This window comes from Gossypium hirsutum, chromosome D08, assembly GCF_007990345.1.
Source record: "Gossypium hirsutum isolate 1008001.06 chromosome D08, Gossypium_hirsutum_v2.1, whole genome shotgun sequence".
Classification (NCBI taxonomy): Eukaryota; Viridiplantae; Streptophyta; class Magnoliopsida; order Malvales; family Malvaceae; genus Gossypium; species Gossypium hirsutum.
The window spans coordinates 68746718-68767032 of record NC_053444.1 but is presented as its reverse complement, the minus strand read 5'-3'; the positions used below and the strand labels follow the sequence as shown (position 1 = coordinate 68767032).

Genomic DNA, 20315 nt, shown 5'->3' with positions numbered 1-20315 from the left:
GCACTTTTAACTCCGAAAGCCAAGTGTTCTTCATTGCTTTTGTGTTGAAAAAAATACTTTTTTAGCTTAAAAGTACTTTTCCACTGCAACGAAGAACGGATCTTTGGAATGATACGATTGGAGGATATGAATTAAATCTATAATGAATTCAAAAAGTATAGGGACTAAAATGGACTAATTTGGAAAGTAGATGGATTGAAATTGATCAAATAAAAATGTAGACAAAATCTAGAGCTTCTGCAAATTAAAGGGACTAATAAAAGAATTTAACCAAAAAGCAATCACATTTCCCGCACTAAATAAAGGAAATTTTAAATAATTTAAAAACAAAATCAGGGATATCTACAGTATACACACACCGTGACAATCAAATCTACAATATTCTCTCGCTCTAAGAACTCTCTCTCATAATTTAGATTTTTTTTTTTGAGATACGATTTAATCGGCGGTCCTGTTCCTCGGGAATCAATCCCTCGTCTTCCGTCTTTGAATCTCGTGTCTCCTTCCTCAGAAATATAATGCTCCAGATTTTTCAAGGTTCGTATATAAATAGATTTATTATATAATATATAATTATTTTCATTTATATATATTTTGCAAAGATTAAGAATCTCGCTTTCTTTTCTTTGTTGAAATCAATGTTTTCAGCTTCTTGTTCTTGTTTTAACAGTCTTTGTTCATCTTTTTTTTTTTTAATTTGACCTAATCCCCCCCCCCTTTTGGGTTTTATTTTAACTCCCAATTCAGGGTCCTCTTTTTTCTTCTTTTTTTTTCCCATTGATGTTCATTTTCCCATGAATTTGAAGCTTTTGCATGTTTAATTTGATTTAATTTCATAAAAAGCTTTGCACATTTTTATTGCTTGTATATTTTCTATTTAAATTTCTAAATTTTATTTTTTAGATTCTTGTATGAAACTCAGTGCTATTAGGTGGGTATTTTATGAGTACATTAAAGAAAAGGTTCCTTTTTATGGAAATGGGATCTGCTTTTTTTCATATCCCTTCATAAATAATTTATAATTATAGCAACAATGACATTAAATAACTTCGTGTGTTTTTTTATATAAAATTTAAAAAACATGATAAAATTTATCGTTTTAAGCAAACTCTTATTTAAATTTTATATCAATTTCATATAAATATATTATATATATTTGCTTATATAGTCTTTAGTGTCAATTAAAATTTAGTGGTGATATATATAAATTATGCACGATAAATTTGATGTAAGTTAAATATTTTAATTATTTATTTTATATAAATTTTTATATATATCAATAAATATGATTCAATTAATCGCTAAATTAATAATAGTATAAAAATATATAAAATAATGTATAATTTTATACGAATATAAAGTTAAGTGGATCTCTCCCTATAATATATAATATGTAATAAATAGACTAATTTACCCTATTTTACTGCTTACAAACCCAAATTATATATCCTAACTAGCCAAATTGACTTCCCGTATCGTGATGATCTAGAAGTTTATTTGAGTTTTGGTTATTAAACCAATCAACTTATCTTACTTTACCTCTTATAGAATTGACCTCGACTTAATTTAGTATTACTTCTCAAAACTGGATTAAAAAGTAATTTTAAGCAAAACTGCTATGGGTTAAAAAAAGTAATTTTGTAAAATATTTTTTGTCCCAAAAATAATTTTGAAATGCTCAAAAACATATTGTTTAGCAATGCATTTATCTTAAAAGTGCTTTTTGTCCTAAAAATATTCTTTAGAAACAATGCTAAACTGACCATTAATCATCGTAATCGATTAACTAAATACTTTTTCTCACCCCTAATGGATGGCCGAAGACGGCACTAATGGAGCAAGGAAGGGCCTTGGGCTCTTAAAATGACAAATTATTATTTTAATTTTTTGAAGTTTTTAAATTTATAAATTAGTTTAATGGTAAAAATACATTTTGACCTTAAAGATAAAAAAATTATTTTATTTTATTTTTAAAATTCTAAAACGACAATTATATATATAAAGATAAAATTGTACTTTAGACTTTTTTTTAATTTTATATAATTTAATTTTGGTTCCTAAGCTTTTCACTCATATGATTCTTCTTGTTCATTCAGGTCTAGTTTTGAGATAGAGAGCTCCTAGTGCATCAAATTCACACACAATGGAGGGCGAGACATTCTCAAGGCTTGGCGATGGTAGTGATCAAATGGACCCCAAAGTGGTGCAAACATTACAAAAGGGTTTGGTTCAGGTCCAGACCATATTGGACCAGAACAGGCTGCTCATCAATGAGATAAACATGAACCATGAGTCCAAGGTCCCTCATAACTTGACCAGGAATGTTGGGCTAATTAGGGAGCTCAACAACAACATTAAAAGAGTGGTTGGTCTTTACAATGATATTTCAAGTTCATTCATCAAATCATCCATTGATGTATCGTCTAATGGGGATGATGATGATGGTGATGATCATGGTTCTTCTTCATGTGGTGGAGCTTTGAAATCAAATGGCAAAGGTTGTCATAAAAGAAACCGGGTTGCTTGATCTTTTGTTGAAAAAAAGAAAACCCAATTTTGTTTGGTTGGTAATTTTTTCGACAATGGTGGCAATTGTAACATATGTTATGCTCATTTCTAATTTTTCTTAAAGCTACCATGGGCCTTTTTTGTTGTTGACATTTATTGTAATGATGAAATCGAAATGATTTAGATTTTAAATAATTCAAATTAGTAATTTAAGATGACCTTAATTTAAAGCGATCATTAATTCAAACTTATGTTCACTTACTCATAATAAATTCAAGCCTAAAATTCAAATTATAAATTCAAAATGATATTAATTTAAAATTACTCAAATTTGGAACAACTTGAGAGCAATTTTGAAACGAATGATTCCGAAATGATTCAAAATTTGAATAATTCAAATAAATAATCCGAAATGACCTGAACTTGAAATGATTACTTATCAGAACCTGAAATGATCCTAGTTAGAAAACTCGATCCTTGAACCCTATTGACATAAACTCAAAATGACTCAAATTCAAAACAATTTGAACTAAAAATTTGCTCAAACCTGAAATAAATGAACTCGAAATAATTCAAATATTAGATAATTTGAATAAGTAACTCGAAATGACCCGAACTTAAAACGATCACTCATCATAACTTATAATGACCCTATTTAAAAAACTTGATTCTCTTACCTTAATAACGTAAACGCAAAATTCTAAATAATTTATACTTAAAATTTACCCAAATCTAAGAACAACAAAACCCAAAAACTTGAATTCATCTAGACTAAATTGACTCTCCATTTAATACCCCTTTATTTCCCTCCCCAACCTCAACCCAGCGCATATACAAAAATATGTGTGCATATATTTATTTCATCTAGACTCTCCCATGATTACCAAATCTTCTCAAATTTGGAGCACAATCATGACCCGACACAGGAATCGAATCTCAGATAAGAGACTATGAGCTTTTGATTATATATTTGATTATTACATGTAATTATATAATCTTGTAACAATTTGTATAATTAGTATTTTAATGTGAATTTGTTTCTTGTTCAAACAACTTTTTTATTTTATTTTTTTTTCTATCAAAGCCAATTTAACTTTGAGTAGTTTAAAGTTTGTTTGGTTTTGATAATACGCGAAACATCTCTCGTATCATCGAGACTTTTGTATTAAGTATCGGATTATATTTTATTTATTTACTTAAAAAATAGCAGATTAACCTCTGTACATTAGATCAAATAGCAAATTAGTATTTTCTGTTAAAAATTTCATCTATTTCTACTGTTAAAACTAGTGTGACTAATGAAATAACAAATCAGTTACGCGTGATGTACCACGTGTACCTCATGCTGACATACATTGATAATCTTTTAATAGTAAAAACAGATGGAATTTGTAACATAAGAACTGATTTGCTCTTTGAACTAACTAGACCTGTCCATGGGCCGGGCGGCCTGACCCGACCCGACGGCTCACCCGAAATATGGGAGGGTTCGGGTAAAAATATAGGCCTGAAATATGGGCTTGGGCAAAAAAACGAGGCCCGTTTAAAAAATAGGTCGGGCCGGGCTCGAGCTTGTGATATTTTTCGGGCCGGGCCTGGGCAAAATTTCAGGCCATATTTCGGGCCGAGCCCGGGCCTAGGAGGCGGGCCAAAAAATTTTTTGGGCCCGACCCGACCCGACCCATGGACAGGTCTAGAACTAACATATAGAGACAAATTTATCCTCTCTTTTTTAGTAGAGAGAACAAAATGTAATACGACTGTTAGTACAAAGAACTCTACAATACTAGAAGAAGTTATTCATTATTTTCAAAATTTATAATTAATCCGAATAATCTCAATTAATCATCTTGTACGATTGACACATCGATAATAAATCGTTAAATAAATATGTACTGATTTTGGGCTAATTAGCTTGTGGCCCTATTTGTTTGTTTTATTTTGACTTTTAATTTTGTGCTGATTAGCTGGTGAGCTCATTTCATAATTGAGCCATCTTTATATGTATAAATCATGAACTTAATTGACATGGGTATTGTTGTCAATGCAGGAGGATGTGAGTTCAAGTGTACTGAAGCGCATTATTCTCCTATTCATGGTTTGGAGAGAAGTTATGCATAGTTCTAAACATTGTATAAAAAAACAGATATCAACAGATTTCCCATGAATCAAATATAAAAAAGATGAAGTCCAATAGTAAGGTCATTAGTCGAAATAGAATATCAAGATTCGATTTGCAAATTTATTTATGTGATAAAGCGTGTGTTGAAATTGTATTATATAAATAAAGACACCCAATAAAATAATGATTTGATTAAGACTCTGATTTCTAAAAGGTTATTCACTTTTAATACAATAATTAACTATATTAATTAACAATCATTGAAAAATTAAATCACATGCTTTAACATATATGCCTTTTTCTTCTTCTTTTAGGTGGCGGAAATGACCAAACAACCAACTTTTGTTTTGTAGCATCTCTCTCCATTTTTTGTCTTAATTTATAAGTTAATTAAAAGTTTTATTTCGTATTAACATCAAAACGTGTGAGAAATAAAGGGTAATTAGAGAAAATATCCCATATTTTTTTATCAAGTTAAAATAATTTATTTTTATTGACATGGGACGTTTGTTTAAATTAGCATCGTTAACAGTCACATCATAAATATTAACGGTTAACATTAATTAAATAATTAATTAGATCCTACCATAATATATTAAAACTCTTAATTTAAATATAATCAAATCCCCATGAAGATTAGCTAAACAACTTTAAAAAAAAGGTTAGCACCGCCATGCACCACGTGAACATTTATTAACAAAAAAACACTCTACCATCAATATTCTAGAGAAAATTTATTTTAATTACAAAACCAGTCAAGATCCTAAAAATAAATTAATAGATTAAATGCACCTTCCACTTTTCCCTACAATTATTTTATCCAACTAATGTATAGTGTGATTATATCCCCATCCATGGTTCCAATATCAATGAGGGCTTCACCGGGTCCTCAAACTTTATGTTAGTGCAACAAACCAAATAATTGTGTTTATGTTATACAATGGGTTAATTTATATTTTGCACTTAAACTTGTTTATTTGTATCTAGTTGGTCCCTAAATTTATATTCCCTCAATTAAGTTAATATTTCCGTGCTGGTATTATTAATTTGTACTGATGTGGGACTGTTAACCAATCCAATGACACCATGCGATGGCCTATTAATACATCTCATGACAAATATAATTTTAAAAAAAAAGTATAATATTTTTGATCGGTCCATAAAAGGACATCGTACTGGTTGAACCATAAACAGTACATATCGATTAAACCGAATTTTTAAATAATTTTATGAGAATTTTATTTTATTTTATCGAGACATAAAATAGTAAATATCTTAAAATAAAATAATATTTTAAATGGACCGTCCACTTTGCTCTATGTAATTCACTCTTTTTATATTGATATTTAATTTTTTTTATCCTATTTTGGTTTTTAAAGTATGTTTCTATTATATTTTTTAAGTTTATTTTTTATAGACGTTAAACAAATTGATAATCGAACACAAAATACCACATGGTGATTTTATGTAAAAAATAAATATTTTGTTTTATTAAATATATATACATATTAAAAAATATAAAAATGAAAATAAATAAAAATTATACATAAAATCTAGAAAAAATAAATTAATTAAAAAACTACAATTATTTAAAATAAATTTTGTTTAAATTGATGATATTATTAAACAAATTAAGAATATTTTTATATAAAATTCTGAAAAGGTATTTAAATTTCAATGTATTTTTGCAATTACTCGAAATTTAAACTTTTTTTTTATTTTTATAACAATTGTCATTTTTATATATTATTTTTAATTCTTAAACTTTATAGTTAAAGATTTTAAAATTTTATAAAAAAATATTTTAAACCTTTTTATACATTATGTATGATTTTTTTTATATTTTTAATAAATAAAAAATATATAATATTAAAATAATAAAAAAGAACATGTGCCGTATTCTAACGGCATCATGCGGTAGGTCAATGCTCATGGCATTTTTTCATTGACCAAAGTGATCTAAAAGGCTTTTCTAATCAAAGTTACAAAGTAAACCAAAAATAGGGGAAATTGATATTTTAAGTACAAAAAAAAATACAAATGTGAGAAAATAGATATAATTCAGGACTAAATAGTAAATTAAGCCTATTTGTATGTTATTGATACTTCCAAGATGGAGTTATATTTTGTCATATGCAAATAAATCAAATAATACTATGCCACGTGCGCATTTATTAATCGTGATTTTAGAATATTGTTCAAGGGGAATGAAAATTAAAATTTCGGGGGGCGGGCCAGAGTAGAATACTATAATTATATAATTACGATAAATTTAAAGGAGTTAAAGGATAATTTTACCACGCTGGGGCCATGGTTACTGCCTACTTCCGTTGTCTTCGCCTTTGTTCAAGTCCAAAATTCATTCTAGATTTAAGTTTTATCGTGTGGATTCTATATGAATGTATATTGATTTCGATTTGAATATATTTCAATTTTCAGTTCATTACGTTTTTATATTTAATTGATTCTTATTTTAATTTTAATTGATCGAATATGTATTTGCAAATTCTTCTGAAATAAAAAAAGGGTTAAATTATGTCATAAGTTTCTTTATTTTTTAAAAATGTGAAGTTGGGTACTTATATTTATATTTCTTGGAATTTAGTCATTCTATTTTTTAAATTTCAAAATTTAGATCCAACTATTAACACTGTTAAAATTATTTTGTTAAGTTCAAGTTAATTACAATGTCATTTTTTAGTTATATTGCTATCAATTTAGTTTTTTATTATTTCAAAATGTTACACCAACAAAATTAATAAAAAAAAGTTTATAAATTGACTTAAATTTAAAAAAATTAAAAAATAGAGGAACTAAATTTCAAGAAATAAAAGTATAAAGACCAAATTTTAAATTTTCGAAGAGTACATGAACCTATGGCATCTTTTAACCAAATAAAATGTATATATACTTCATTGATTCTAGGTTTAATTTTGCCACCAATCCTTGCACTCTTTGGATTTTAAAAAACAGCCCCTGTGCTTTTAATTCTAAGAATTGTGTCTCTCTACTTGCTTGATATAAAAATTAAAATACAACTCATAACATTGATAACACAATTTAGGAACATTCGTTAAATTTAAATATGTGACATTTTAATATTTAAAGTTTTAATTTAAAAATTAAAATTTATTTGATAGTATATATTCATATTAAACATAAGTTAATTAACAAGGTTATCAGTTAAACTTTAATTTTTAAATCATACAAATAGAGGGACAACATTCTTGAATTTTAAAAGCAAATGAATTAAATTTTGAAAATAGGAAGAATACAAGGACATGGGGCAAAATTAGACCTTAATTCTATTAGTGTATTATTATTGATTTAAAAATTAAATTATTTTTAAATATGAAAATTGTGCGTATTTTATAATATATTAAAAAAAATGGGCAGTCAACTTCTTGTGAAGTTCAGAACCTTTATCATCAATATAAAAAATATCAAATAAGTCAACTCAAGTTGATTTTTTTCGATTCAATTGGTTGAATTTATTTATTTTTAATTTATGTATTTTATTTAAGAAATAGGGTAAGTTAGATCCAAAATTAAATTAATCTTTCTGTTAAAAAAATTATCAAAACTGATATTTGTACATTAGCATAAGGTGCACATAACGTGTCACGTGTCATTCTAGTTATCTCATCAGACATGCCAGTTTTTAAAAAATTTAGCAGAAAATACTATTTTGCTCGTTGATCTATCATACATGGAGTAATTTATAAATATTTTGAGTAAATGAGACAAAATGTAATTTAACTCTTAATACAAGAGGCTTTCATAATACTTTTATAGAATAGTTGTTTATTTAGAAACCCGGGCATATCAAAGTACTACGCAGGAGCCTCTTTAGTTAAATGGATAAATTACTCTTTTTAACTCTTCCCAAAATTAAAATATTTAATTTAAGTTTTTTTTAATCTTTAAATAAATAAATAAAATATTTCCAAAAAATAATAATTTAATTCAAGCAAATTTTAATTCCCCAATTTTGAAAATAAATTTCGTTCAGACAACTTAATTGAATAATTCTTTTTTGGTGCATAATTAAACAAAAATGAATATTATGAATAAAGGCAGCAATATTTGTTGTTGTCTTATGAACATTTACGTGTATGTTTGGTATTTCTTAGCTAAGATATTAAATTACGTGCCGGTATGGTTTGCAGGTTCAATTATTGGGCCAAAAATAAATTATATTTATATTTATAGAAAAAATAAACAACTATAATAAATGAGTAATCAATATTGCTCAAACCTTCTTAGTCGAGTCGGATTATAATTTTATAAATTTATAAAATATTATTGAAATATTTATAATAAATTTTCGTAATAAAATAAATAAATTTAACCAATTAAATCTATAAAAAATACTTTAATCTTTACTAAGTGAAATAATATGTATTTTAATCTTTACTAATTATGAATTATTTAATATAAAATTTTATAATTTTATTTCGCCCCAATACTAAAATATATATATTTTTAAAATCATCCTTACACTTTTGAATTGGTTAAAGAAGTTGGAAAGTCTTGGTATTAGAGGAATCCAATCAAATTAATCCCTCTATTATTAAATAAATTAATTTAATTTGTATACTAATAAAAAGAACTGAATAGGTCTAAATTGTAACATTTACTGTATAAAAAATATTTCTTTGAATTTCAAGCAAAAGATTTTATTTACAGAACCAGAAAGATTTAAAAATATTAACTCTATTAAACAATAAATAATATTTTTAAAACCATAAATATTAATTTTATTTGAATTTTGCTTCATTTAATTCAATTAATTTAAGTAGGTGCTTTTGAATTAAACAACCTAAACAACCTACGAAGTTGGCCATAATTTTCATTAATAGTTCATTTACACTAACATTCGTAATATATTTATTTGAAGTACAATTAAAAAAAAATGTCAAGCTTTTTATGAGCTAAGGTGTTTAAAACTTATTATTAAAAAAAAACAAATAATAAAATTTACAAATTTATAAACCACATAAAAATTTGGTATCACCTGATTTAATATTTCATTATATGAATGAAAACCTTATTAAAAATAATTATATTTGATTTTAAAAAAAAATAAAAATATTTTTATAATTTATTAAAAATTATTTATATGTTTTATAATTAAATTAAATTTTAAATTGTTAATAATAATTAAAATGGGAAAAATTTGACTAAAATTCCATAATGGTCGGGCCTACCTCCACTTTGAATTATTGAAGATTAAGAAGGAAAACATGGAAACGATAATGGGAGGAATTTTGTTTTTACAATTAAAAAAAATAGAAATTATTATTTGATATGGCATTTTTTTAAATTTTATTATCAAGGTTAAAATTTTTAAAAATGATATTTTTCCTTACCAAAGGGACGATTCCTAATATTTTGGATAAATTAATCTCGTGGTTACTCAATTACTAATAAGTTTATATTTTGGTCACTTAATTGTAAAAAATTACAATCCAATCGTTTAACTATTCAAAATTGACCATTTAAGCCACTCCTCCATAACTTGCTTACGAACATTAAGGTGGGTTGTTAAGTCACTTTTTCTCAAAACCGTTGATCAACCAATTATTAGTAAGTTTTTATTTTAGTCACCCATTCAAAAATAAAAATAAAAACCGATGAACTAGATCAATATAAACCCGTAGAATTTAGTTTCATTAAGTTTCAGTTGTCAATTATTTTGCACTAAAATATTTTTATTTTCTATCAAGATTTATTTAGAATAATGATTAAAATTTCGATTTAATACCTAGATACAAACTCAAAATTTATCGAACACAATGTAGTGTTGTGGATTTATATATGGACTCAAATAGAAGAATAGAAATTCCTCTGTTCTATCTTTGACAAAGAGATAAAATAAAGACAACAACGATAAATTCAAAGCATGGATTGGAAAAAAGAAAGGGAATAATTAGGGGTGTGCATAATTCGGGTAAAACCGAAAAAATTCGGTTAACCGACCGAATTCGGTTAATCGGTCGGTTAACCGAATTTTTTCGGTCGGGGGTCGGTTAATTTTTTTATGATTTTTCGGTTAACGGTTAATTCGGTTCGAAACCGGTCGGTTAACCGAAAAAATTAATAAATAAAATTATCCAACCCAACCCAAACTCAATTACCCAATCCAATAAAACTAAAACTAAAAGACAACCCAATTTACTAAAGTCTAAAACCCAATTTACTTTAATAATTTATAAATTTTTTAAATTTTAAAAATAAAAAATAAAAAAAATTCGGGTATTTTTCGGTAATTCGGTTAATTCGGTTAATTCGGGTAATTCGGGTAATTCGGGTAATTTTTAACCAAAAATAAAAAATACATAATTTTCGGTTAATTCGGTTAACCGACCTTATTAACCGAAAAAATTTCGGTTCGGTTAAATTTTTTTAAAAAAAAATCGGTTCGGTTAACGGTTAAAATTTTTTGAAGGTCGATTAATTCGGTTATAGTAATTTCGGGTCGGTTAACCGAATGAACACCCCTAGGAATAATAACAAAGTATGCATAAGACTTATACAAATTTTGGTCCTTATACTTTAAATTGGTCAATTTTAATTTTTATATTTTTTATAATTTGAAATTTAATTACTGATCCAAATAGTAGCACTTAAATATGTTCAGTTAAATTCTACTATCAACCTTACACTATGCATAAAATTATAAATTCAGTTTACTTGGATTATTCATAGTCTCTATACTTAAAACTTTAAAATTTATTTTTAATGCAAAAAACTACGCAAAATTCATTAATTTATTTATTTTATAAGTAATATAAATGCCAAAAATAACAAGCTAATATAGCATTACCCAAATGAAAATATGTTTTTCTGCATAATATTTAAGAAACAAAAAAAACATAATTTAGTGAATTTAACAACTACGTCCATTTAGTATTGAAATTTTAAAATCCAAAAAAACGCATGGGCAAAAAACAACCAAATTAAAATATAATAATTAAATCCACAACATAGACTAATAGCATAATTCAACCTAAAAAAGAACACATGTTCAAAATTGGAAACAATGTTACTGGGAAGGATACTCACAAACCTCAAAAATTAACCTAAAACAGACATAGAAGATAAATAAATAAATAAACATAAAGGGTAAACTATAGTATTAGTCACTCAACTATTAGTATTTTTTTGTTGGTCACCAAACTATTTAATCGTCTTAATAGTGACAACTTTTAAAATTGACATAATAAAAATGCTAATCCTCAACATTTATACATGGTGTGATTTTAGTCTTGATTCTAAACATTGTGTAAATTGGTCTTATATCAATTTTAAAAGCTACCATCGTTTGTTAGTTAGTGACCGAAAAGATAAAATTGAATAATAGGACGACTATTTTATAACTTTTCAAAGTTGAATGACTAAAAAAGAAGTTTATTAATAGTAGAGTGACTACTAGTATATTTTCCCTAAAACTATTTATTATATTTTAAGTAATTATATTGGACCACACCAAATTGTAAAGTCCAAATACAATATAACAATAAATTGACCCAAAAAAAAAATTGATGAAGGTAGAAAAAAAGATCCTTGTCACGTTGACCAGTACTATTTTCATTACAACGCCTAATTTAGACTGTCATGACCCGCGGGGTCTTTAAAACTGCAACAATGAAAAAACCCGGAAGAAAGGGAAGCCAGCCTTTTCTAAGCTTAGAAAAAGCTAAAAACGTAGAGTTTACAATAAAGTGTGGGACTTTACAATAAAAAAACTCAACTCACCGTTGAAATCATCCATCTCCACCGTTGATCGTTGCTCCGTTTAGTTTCGCCGCCGTCAATCCGGCGGTCTCATAACGAAAAGGTGTGGTCAATAGAGAGTAAAAATACAGGTTTCATTCATGTTCGTTCTATAACTCCGCCGTCAATCGCCGTGAACGATGAGCAAACCACTGAGTTTTTATAGGTCTTATTTCCTTTCCAAAACGATGTCGTTTTTGCGGCGGAGGAACGGTACGGATTCTTCAAAGACTCGAGTCGCCGATCCCAACATCAAAAAAGACGGCGCCGACGACGACGACAAGAAGAAGGACCAATACAAGATCCCACAAAGACGAAATTATGGTTCGAAAAAATGGTCGTGTTGGGACAATTGTTGTTGGTTCATCGGTTTTATATGTTCGATATGGTGGTTTTGTTTGTTCTTATACAACACAATGCCCGATTCAATCCCTCAATTCGTAACGATGGCGATAACCGGTCCATTACCGGACCCTCCCGGTGTTAAGTTAAGAAAAGAAGGTTTGACGGCGAACCACCCGGTGGTGCTCGTTCCCGGCGTCGTTACCGGTGGTCTTGAACTTTGGGAAGGTCGTCACTGTGCTGAAGGATTGCTTGGTAAACGCCTTTGGGGTGGTTCCTTTGGTGAATTTTACAAAAGGTATCATCTTTACTCTGTTTAAAATAATTCTGGGTTTTGTCTTAAAGTTTGTTCTTTTGAATACTATGAATGTTTCAAAGTTATTAAAGCAGCTTCCTTTAAGCTTACTCTGTTGCAAAAATGGTTCTAGAAAGGTAACTTTGATATTTGTCTTTTCAATGGTAGTTTGGATTTTAAACATTGAAGTAATGTTCTGTTGGCTCATATGTTTCTCTCTCTATATATAGATATACTCTGTAAACATGGCTATAACATTGCAGATCTCTGTTGTTCTTGAACTGTAAAAAAGCTTGGGATTGGTCGATTTGTCGAGTTCCCTGTTTTCTTTCGAGTTAAATTAAAATATTGATATGATTCTTTGCTTTTGATGTTAGTGTTTTCGTGCTAGAGTACTTCATTGTATCGAACCATCGAACCGAGATATAGAATATTTGGTCTATCCTTCTAATAGGTGCATTGTTAGATCGGCATGCTATATGCTGAAAAGCCCCCATTGTGTTACAGGATTAGAATCTCGAAATCTTCTTTTGTGATCCAAATAACCAACGGCTTAAGGTGTTGGCTTCTCTATGCACGTAAACCCGAGGGAATCATTGCTAATTTGCCACCATGCACAAGTTCCGTTACTCGAGTCTCGACGTGCTAATCTTTCGCATATGGTTGCTAACTTGCAATCGAGCTTTACCTTTTAGTTTGTTTTGGTTATGAAATGAAAATGTCATTAATAGTGTTTATACCCCCATTGTTCTTTCAATTTCATTGCAGACCATTATGCTGGCTTGAGCACATATCGCTTGATAATGATACGGGATTCGACCCTCCTGGTATAAGAGTCAGACCTGTAACTGGACTTGTGGCAGCTGATTATTTTGCAACGGGTTATTTTGTTTGGGCTGTCGTAATAGCTAATTTGGCTCATATCGGGTACGAGGAAAAATCGTTGTATATGGCTGCTTATGATTGGAGGTTATCATTTCAGAACACCGAGGTATGCACTTAATCTTTCAGACATACATATATACTTTAAATGTTTACAACTCTCCGGGATTATTTTATTACGGTCTATTTGAATAAATCAGATCCGGGACCAATCTTTGACCCGAATAAAAAGTAATATCGAGCTCTTGGTCGCTACACATGGTGGGAAAAAAGTAGTAGTCCTTCCACATTCGATGGGAGTTCAGTACTTTCTGCATTTCATGAAATGGGTCGAAACACCGGCTCCAAGGGGTGGTGGAGGTGGTCCAGATTGGTGTGCGAAGCACATTAAGGCCATAATGAATATTGGTGCACCCTTTTTAGGTAGTCCGAAATCTATTGCACTGCATTTTTCTATCGAAGTCCGGGATATAGCAGCTCTCAGGTACTTCGTTTTATAAATCATGCAAATATATCTTTGTGAATCGTGTTTTGGTTTTGGAGCTTGATGAAATGTTAATTGTTAAACAGGGCTCAAGCACCGGGTTTGTTGGACAAAGACGTACTCGGTCTTCAAACTTTTAAGCATTTAATGCGGATGTTCCGAACATGGGATGCTACTTTTTCGATGATACCCAAGGGTGGAGAAACTATCTGGGGCGGTCTAGATTGGTCGCCTGAAACGGAAACCGTTAACAATAGTGCAAAAAAGGGTACGGACAATAGCACTCGTAATACAGGTGGAAACGGCAATATCTGTAATACGAAAGGTGTGAATTACGGGAGACTTATTTCATTTAGTAAAGATTGGGCCGAAACACATTCCTCCAAAATCGAGAGGGTTGATTTCAAGGTAATATCCACTTATTGCGCTATTTCGTTTTTGATTGCTTCATGTTTATATCTGATTAATTATTGATTAACAGCATGTTGCAAAGGGCGATAAGCTTACGAACTCGAGTAACTGCGATATATGGTTAGAATATCATGAAATGGGAAATCGAGCTATCAAAGCGGTTGCTGATCACAAAGTTTACACTGCTGGATCGATTTTGGACCTGCTTCATTATGTTGCCCCGAAGTTGATGGCACGGGGAGCTTCTCATTTTTCGTACGGGATAGCCGATGATTTGGATGACCCGAAGTATGACCAGTACAAATATTGGTCAAACCCCTTAGAAACAAAGTGAGTGTTTTCACCTTCTCGGTTTTTTCGAGTACTAGCTGTTTCCCTGACAAATCCTGGATGAATTTGCAGGCTACCGAATGCTCCGGACATGGAAATATACTCGTTATATGGAGTCGGACTCCCCACCGAAAGAGGTTATATCTACAAAGTAGCTCCTCCAAGTGATTGCTCAATTCCATTTCAAATAGACACCTCTGTAGACGGTGATAGTGAAGATTCATGTCTAAAAGGTGGTGTTTTCTCTGGTGACGGAGATGAAACCGTTCCTATCATAAGCGCGGGTTTCATGTGTGCAAAAGGTTGGCGTGGTAAAACCAGGTTCAACCCTTCGGGAATACGTACTTACAATCGAGAGTACAAACATGCACCCCCGGCTAATCTTTTAGAAGGTCGAGGCACCCAAAGTGGTTCTCACGTTGATTTATTGGGAAATTTTGCTTTGATCGAGGATGTTCTACGAGTTGCCGCTGGGGCTACCGGGGAGGACATTGGTGGAGATCGTGTTTATTCCGATATATCTAAATGGTCTGAAAGGATCAACATAAAGCTCTAGGACAATGATCTTCCTTTCACTTCTCCTTCGGGTTTTTTACTCGATGAAACGACCTGTTGTTGACAGTAGCAGCGGTCATTTTTGTCGGCATTTTGGAATGTCGGTTAAGTTCGAGAAAACAGGATTTGAGGTCCTGGAAAATGTTTTGGTATCAATCCTTTGCGTTGTACTAAAAAAAGAGCACAAAGAAATGACATCCCACGGTAAGATATATATGCCATGCTCTTTCAATGGTAGGGGTGGTTGCTAATTTTTTTCTCAAATTTTTTCAAATTTCGGATGGATGTTCGGGTTATCCTTACTTATCTAGGGTGATTGAAATTCTGTCAAATTCAAAATATCAATCATGATATGGTCCATGCCCCATGTCTTGAAGTAAAGAAATTATTATGAAAATGGCAAAGTTTAAAGTTAAGTGTGCACTTTTTTTCAGGCTGGTCACATAGTGTTTTATTTGAACATTGAAGCAATGAATATATGAAATGGGACCAAGACAGACATTTTTCTCTGAGTTGTTTGCTTTTGATCCCCTATTTATTGTATTTAATTTAATTGAATCCACTACTTTAACAGCTATTGTTGCTGCTAGTTTTCCCAAATTTCAAAACAAGTATCTATTATATCCATAAGTATACTAAAAGATTATAAAAGAAAATCTGTATATATTTATATTATGCATGTTTCTTTTATGTTTTATATTCGGGATTCGTGGTAGGCCTTACCTACATTCTTCTCTTGACTCTTGAAATGTAATGTCCCTTACCTAACCTCTTTTATACAACAAATAATATTCATAACATCAAAGGATCAAATTACAAAATCACACCATTTTTAATTGCTACAAAGAAAAAAAACAAACCACAAAGGCTCCAATTGATGAACAAAAAAACCCACAATAAGAGCCCTCATTGTCAATACACAGACACCAAATTAAAACATGGTTTAGTGTTACAAATATAAACAAAACACACACACACATTCAAACTTACAATGATCTTCATGAAAGTGTTCATTAAGAAAAAAACATTGAACTCTCATGAAGCTTTTTCCTCAGTTCCCATCATAATAATATTCAATTGATTAGGGAAAATCAAATTCAGAAAAAAAGAAGGGAAATCTCTGAATTTTGTTTTATAATTTTTTATCCTTTTGCTTCTCTTTCATGGAATTTATTTTCTCTAATTTCCACCCATCTCTGAGTCTGGCAATAAAGGTTTCAGCTTTTGCGTTAACATCTGGACTGGGACAAAACACTGGGGCCCTTCCAACAATAGCCCCATCATCACCGTCCATCATGCTGACTTTTTCATCATCATTGAATTCAGGCGGTGGAGGTGGTGGTTTGGGGATTAACGGTGACTGTTCTCCGCTGTTTACATTCTCGTCGACATGGTAAAAGCTGGTGTTTGGTTTTGTTGTCGGTAATGGTGGCTTATAGTTGTTGGCATTGGTTGTGGTTCGTCTTCTTGACGGCCTGGGTGGTGGTGTTGGCGGTGCAGGTGGTGGTGGGGATTGAGTGTTTTGCTTTGGTTTTGAAACTGACGACGGCGGCGGCGGCGGTGGAGGTGGAACTGAATGGATTCTTTTGCTTTTGCTGCCTTTTGATTTAAAGAGATTGTATTTTTTAAAGACGGAAGGTGGTGGTGGAGGCATTGGCGGTGGAGGTGGTGGTGGTGACGGTGGGGGAATGGTGGTGGAATAATTAGCCGGCGGTTCATATCGATAATCGTCTTTAGCCTTCTTCTTCTTTCTCTTCCTTAAAGAAGCAAAAACCATCTTTATTTCTTTCGTTGCATTACTTTTTCTACGTTCCAATCTCGCGTACCTTTGTTCTGAACTATTTCCCAGTTGAGAAACCGGCGAAGGTGGTCGTCGAGGCGGAGGAGGAGGCGGCGGAGGTGGCGTTACTGGCTGAGGAGCCGGAGACTCACTTCCATCGTACTCAACATGAAACTTTTGAGCATTATTCACATTCTCTTTCCGGCCAACAGCTTGATAACTTCGCCTTGGTTTACGATATCCAGCTGCAGGAGGCGGCGGTGGCGTTACTGGCTGCGGAGCCGGAGACTCACTTCCATCGTACTCAACATGAAACTTTTGAGTATTATTCACATTCTCTTTCAGGCCAACAGCTTGATAACTTCGCCTTGGTTTACTATATGCAGCTGCAGGCGGCGGAGGTGGCGGTGTTGCAGGAGCTGGTGACTTCGCTGGAGAAATAATAACCTTGGGTTGACATTCTTCGAACCGACGATTACTTCTCCAGCTCCGGCGAAGCTCATGAACTTCATCATTATAATAATTTATTCCATAATCATCGTAAAAACGAGACTGATCTTCGCTATTTTCCCACAAAGATTCCTGTCTTAAATCTGGGTATGAGCTACTGTTTCTCTTCAACCTCCTTACGACGGTCGTTTCCTCCACCGCGTTTATTGGTGGAGGATGGTCGTCGTAGATTTTCCTTACCGGGTACTGATCAAACCATTGTTGCTTGTTAATGTGAGTATCACCATCATTCCTACTGTTCTCATTGTCGCCGTCCCCGCTGCCGTCGTTTCGCCTGGCGAAAACGCCGCAAAAGATGGCGAAGAAGACCAGGAAAAGGTTGAGGGAATCGGAGTTTTTTTTAACGCCGGTGGGTTGGGAAATCTGAGCGGCGATGGTAGAGAGAAAAGGAGGGACGGCGAAGAACAGGAGAAGCAATGCGATGGTGGGTAAGAGAATTATGAGAATCGGTGGGGAGAAAAGAGGAGACGGCGGCTGACGAAGACGGCGATGAATGGTGACGGTGGCCAGTTGTGGCCATAACGGCGGGGGTTCTCCGGTGATTTCCATGAAGGGAAAGGCCAAGTTTTGGAGTTTTCTTCGAGGCTTAAAAGACTTTATAAACAAAAATACAAAGGAGAAGCTTGACTTTCGAGACAGAGATATCATCGGTATCGGTTGCTGTAAGAAATGAAAAAAATGGATATTTAAAAATTCCGCAAGTATAATACATAAAATAATCTAACTATTTTTATTAAAAAGTTACTGTTAAATACATAATAATGTGTAATATATACTTCATGCTTGAGGTTTAAAAATCATTTTTTATTATTAAAATATTGATATTTTTAACTTTTATTATACCACCATACTTCAAAATATTTTATAATTTTTAAAAGATTAAATCAAAAATTTTTTATTTTTTGAAAGGACTAAAATGTAATCTTATCATTATTAATTTAAATTTTTATAAATTATAAAAAAATCTAAATAAACAATTTTTATTTTAAGGGAATCAAGACCCTGCTACTGTGTAGAATTTTTTACTATAAATTTATTTACCATACTCTAAAATCAGCGGATGACAAAAATAAAAACCTAACCAAAAATAAATAAAAACATGTTATTGCTTGAAATATGAATTCATGACGCTTATTTTGTTCGTCGTACTTAAACTATATTTTTTCTACGTTGGTATATTCGTTAGTTAAATTGTTAGGTATAATTTAAAAAAGGATTAACTAACAAATTAGTACTTAAACTATGCGGGTTTTTTTTCTTTCTATTTTAGTACCTAAACCTTTTTTTAGTCACAAGTGATATCTAAATTTTTTTTTCCCAAGTTGGTACTTTTGTTAGTTCAATCCTTAGTTGAATCATTAAGCCTGTTTTAAAAAACAATTAAAAATTGACATGTGGAAAAAAGAAAGACAAAAAAATATTGTTTTCTCTTATATATTTTATTTTTCTATTTTTCGTTCTTCATAACTAGACTAGCGGTTGAACAATTCAAGCTACCAGATCTTGTTTTGATTAGTTCGTCCAATTCAATTAAACAATTTATTAAAAAATAAAAAATAAAAATAGAGAAAAATCAATTCAATTAGTATTTTTTAGCTCTGTTCAATCGGTTTGTATAGGTTTGCGGGTTAATCGATTCAACCCCTATCTTCGGACTAGTACCTCGACCAAATTTAGGTCTAGTTTTGAAAACATTGATTTTGATCGATGAAATAACTTTTTCAATCCTGTTGGATAGAGCAAGCAAGCGATGATGTTCATCACCAGGCTCTCGATCTCTGAAGGACAAATTTCGAGCATTGCTAGTATTGCCAATTTAACTATTAGTTCAATTCCAAAACATTGATCTCAATGTAAATTATTAGTTTATTGTATATTAAATAAAAGTTTATTGTAATGAAATATTTTAATTATATTTTCATTAAAACAATACTTGTTAGTTTAAAAATTATTAAAAATAATTGAGAGAAAAAAAAAAGGATAAATGATTGGATAATTTAGGTCATTGACTTGGTTTAGGTTTGTATCATTGTTGCACTTAATTATATATTCACTCTTTAATGTAAAATGATTGAGTAAGTAGTATATATTGAGTTGATACATTGAACGGTTTAGATTTAATTTTATCAATTCAATGGGTGAGATCATTTTGAATCGCATTGAGATCGCACTACTACAATTTACAATATAATTATTCCGAAAGGATATTTTTGAAAAATTAAAAAAAAAATCAAAAAGTCTGTAGAGTAAATTACTACATGTTGGCCTTAACTTTTGGACATTAATGGAGCGTGGTTGCAATCATTCAAATCATACC

The 20315-nt window shown here is 30.8% G+C and overlaps 3 protein-coding genes across 3 annotated transcripts; 2 read left to right on the top strand and 1 right to left on the bottom strand.

The window, feature by feature from the left end:
- Positions 1-340: 340 nt before the first annotated feature.
- On the top strand, positions 341-2703 carry LOC107932854 (protein ELF4-LIKE 3). Its single transcript, XM_016864969.2, has 2 exons — positions 341-537; positions 2097-2703. The coding sequence occupies exon 2, from the start codon at positions 2144-2146 to the stop codon at positions 2525-2527; it is 384 nt and encodes a 127-aa protein (XP_016720458.1). The 5' UTR covers positions 341-537; positions 2097-2143; the 3' UTR covers positions 2528-2703.
- A 9558-nt stretch (positions 2704-12261) lies between these two features.
- On the top strand, positions 12262-16220 carry LOC107932867 (phospholipid:diacylglycerol acyltransferase 1). Its single transcript, XM_016864982.2, has 6 exons — positions 12262-13049; positions 13815-14037; positions 14129-14412; positions 14499-14820; positions 14894-15153; positions 15226-16220. The coding sequence occupies exons 1-6, from the start codon at positions 12550-12552 to the stop codon at positions 15707-15709; spliced, it is 2073 nt and encodes a 690-aa protein (XP_016720471.2). The 5' UTR covers positions 12262-12549; the 3' UTR covers positions 15710-16220.
- Positions 16221-16376: 156 nt separating this feature from the next.
- LOC121220006 (formin-like protein 20) lies at positions 16377-18676 on the bottom strand. Its single transcript, XM_041099031.1, has one exon. It carries the CDS (start codon positions 18644-18646, stop codon positions 16841-16843), a length of 1806 nt encoding a protein of 601 aa, XP_040954965.1. The 5' UTR covers positions 18647-18676; the 3' UTR covers positions 16377-16840.
- Between the last annotated feature and the right edge of the window lie 1639 nt (positions 18677-20315).

Bases quoted from the DNA above. Each gene is read 5' to 3' on its own strand.
- LOC121220006 (XM_041099031.1), bottom strand. From the start codon at position 18,646: ATGATATCTCTGTCTCGAAAGTCAAGCTTCTCCTTTGTATTTTTGTTT.
- LOC107932867 (XM_016864982.2), top strand. From the start codon at position 12,550: ATGAGCAAACCACTGAGTTTTTATAGGTCTTATTTCCTTTCCAAAACG. The intron at 14,038-14,128 runs GTATGCACTTAA...TGAATAAATCAG, and splicing joins TATCATTTCAGAACACCGAG to ATCCGGGACCAATCTTTGAC. The intron at 14,413-14,498 runs GTACTTCGTTTT...ATTGTTAAACAG, and splicing joins CGGGATATAGCAGCTCTCAG to GGCTCAAGCACCGGGTTTGT.
- LOC107932854 (XM_016864969.2), top strand. From the start codon at position 2,144: ATGGAGGGCGAGACATTCTCAAGGCTTGGCGATGGTAGTGATCAAATG.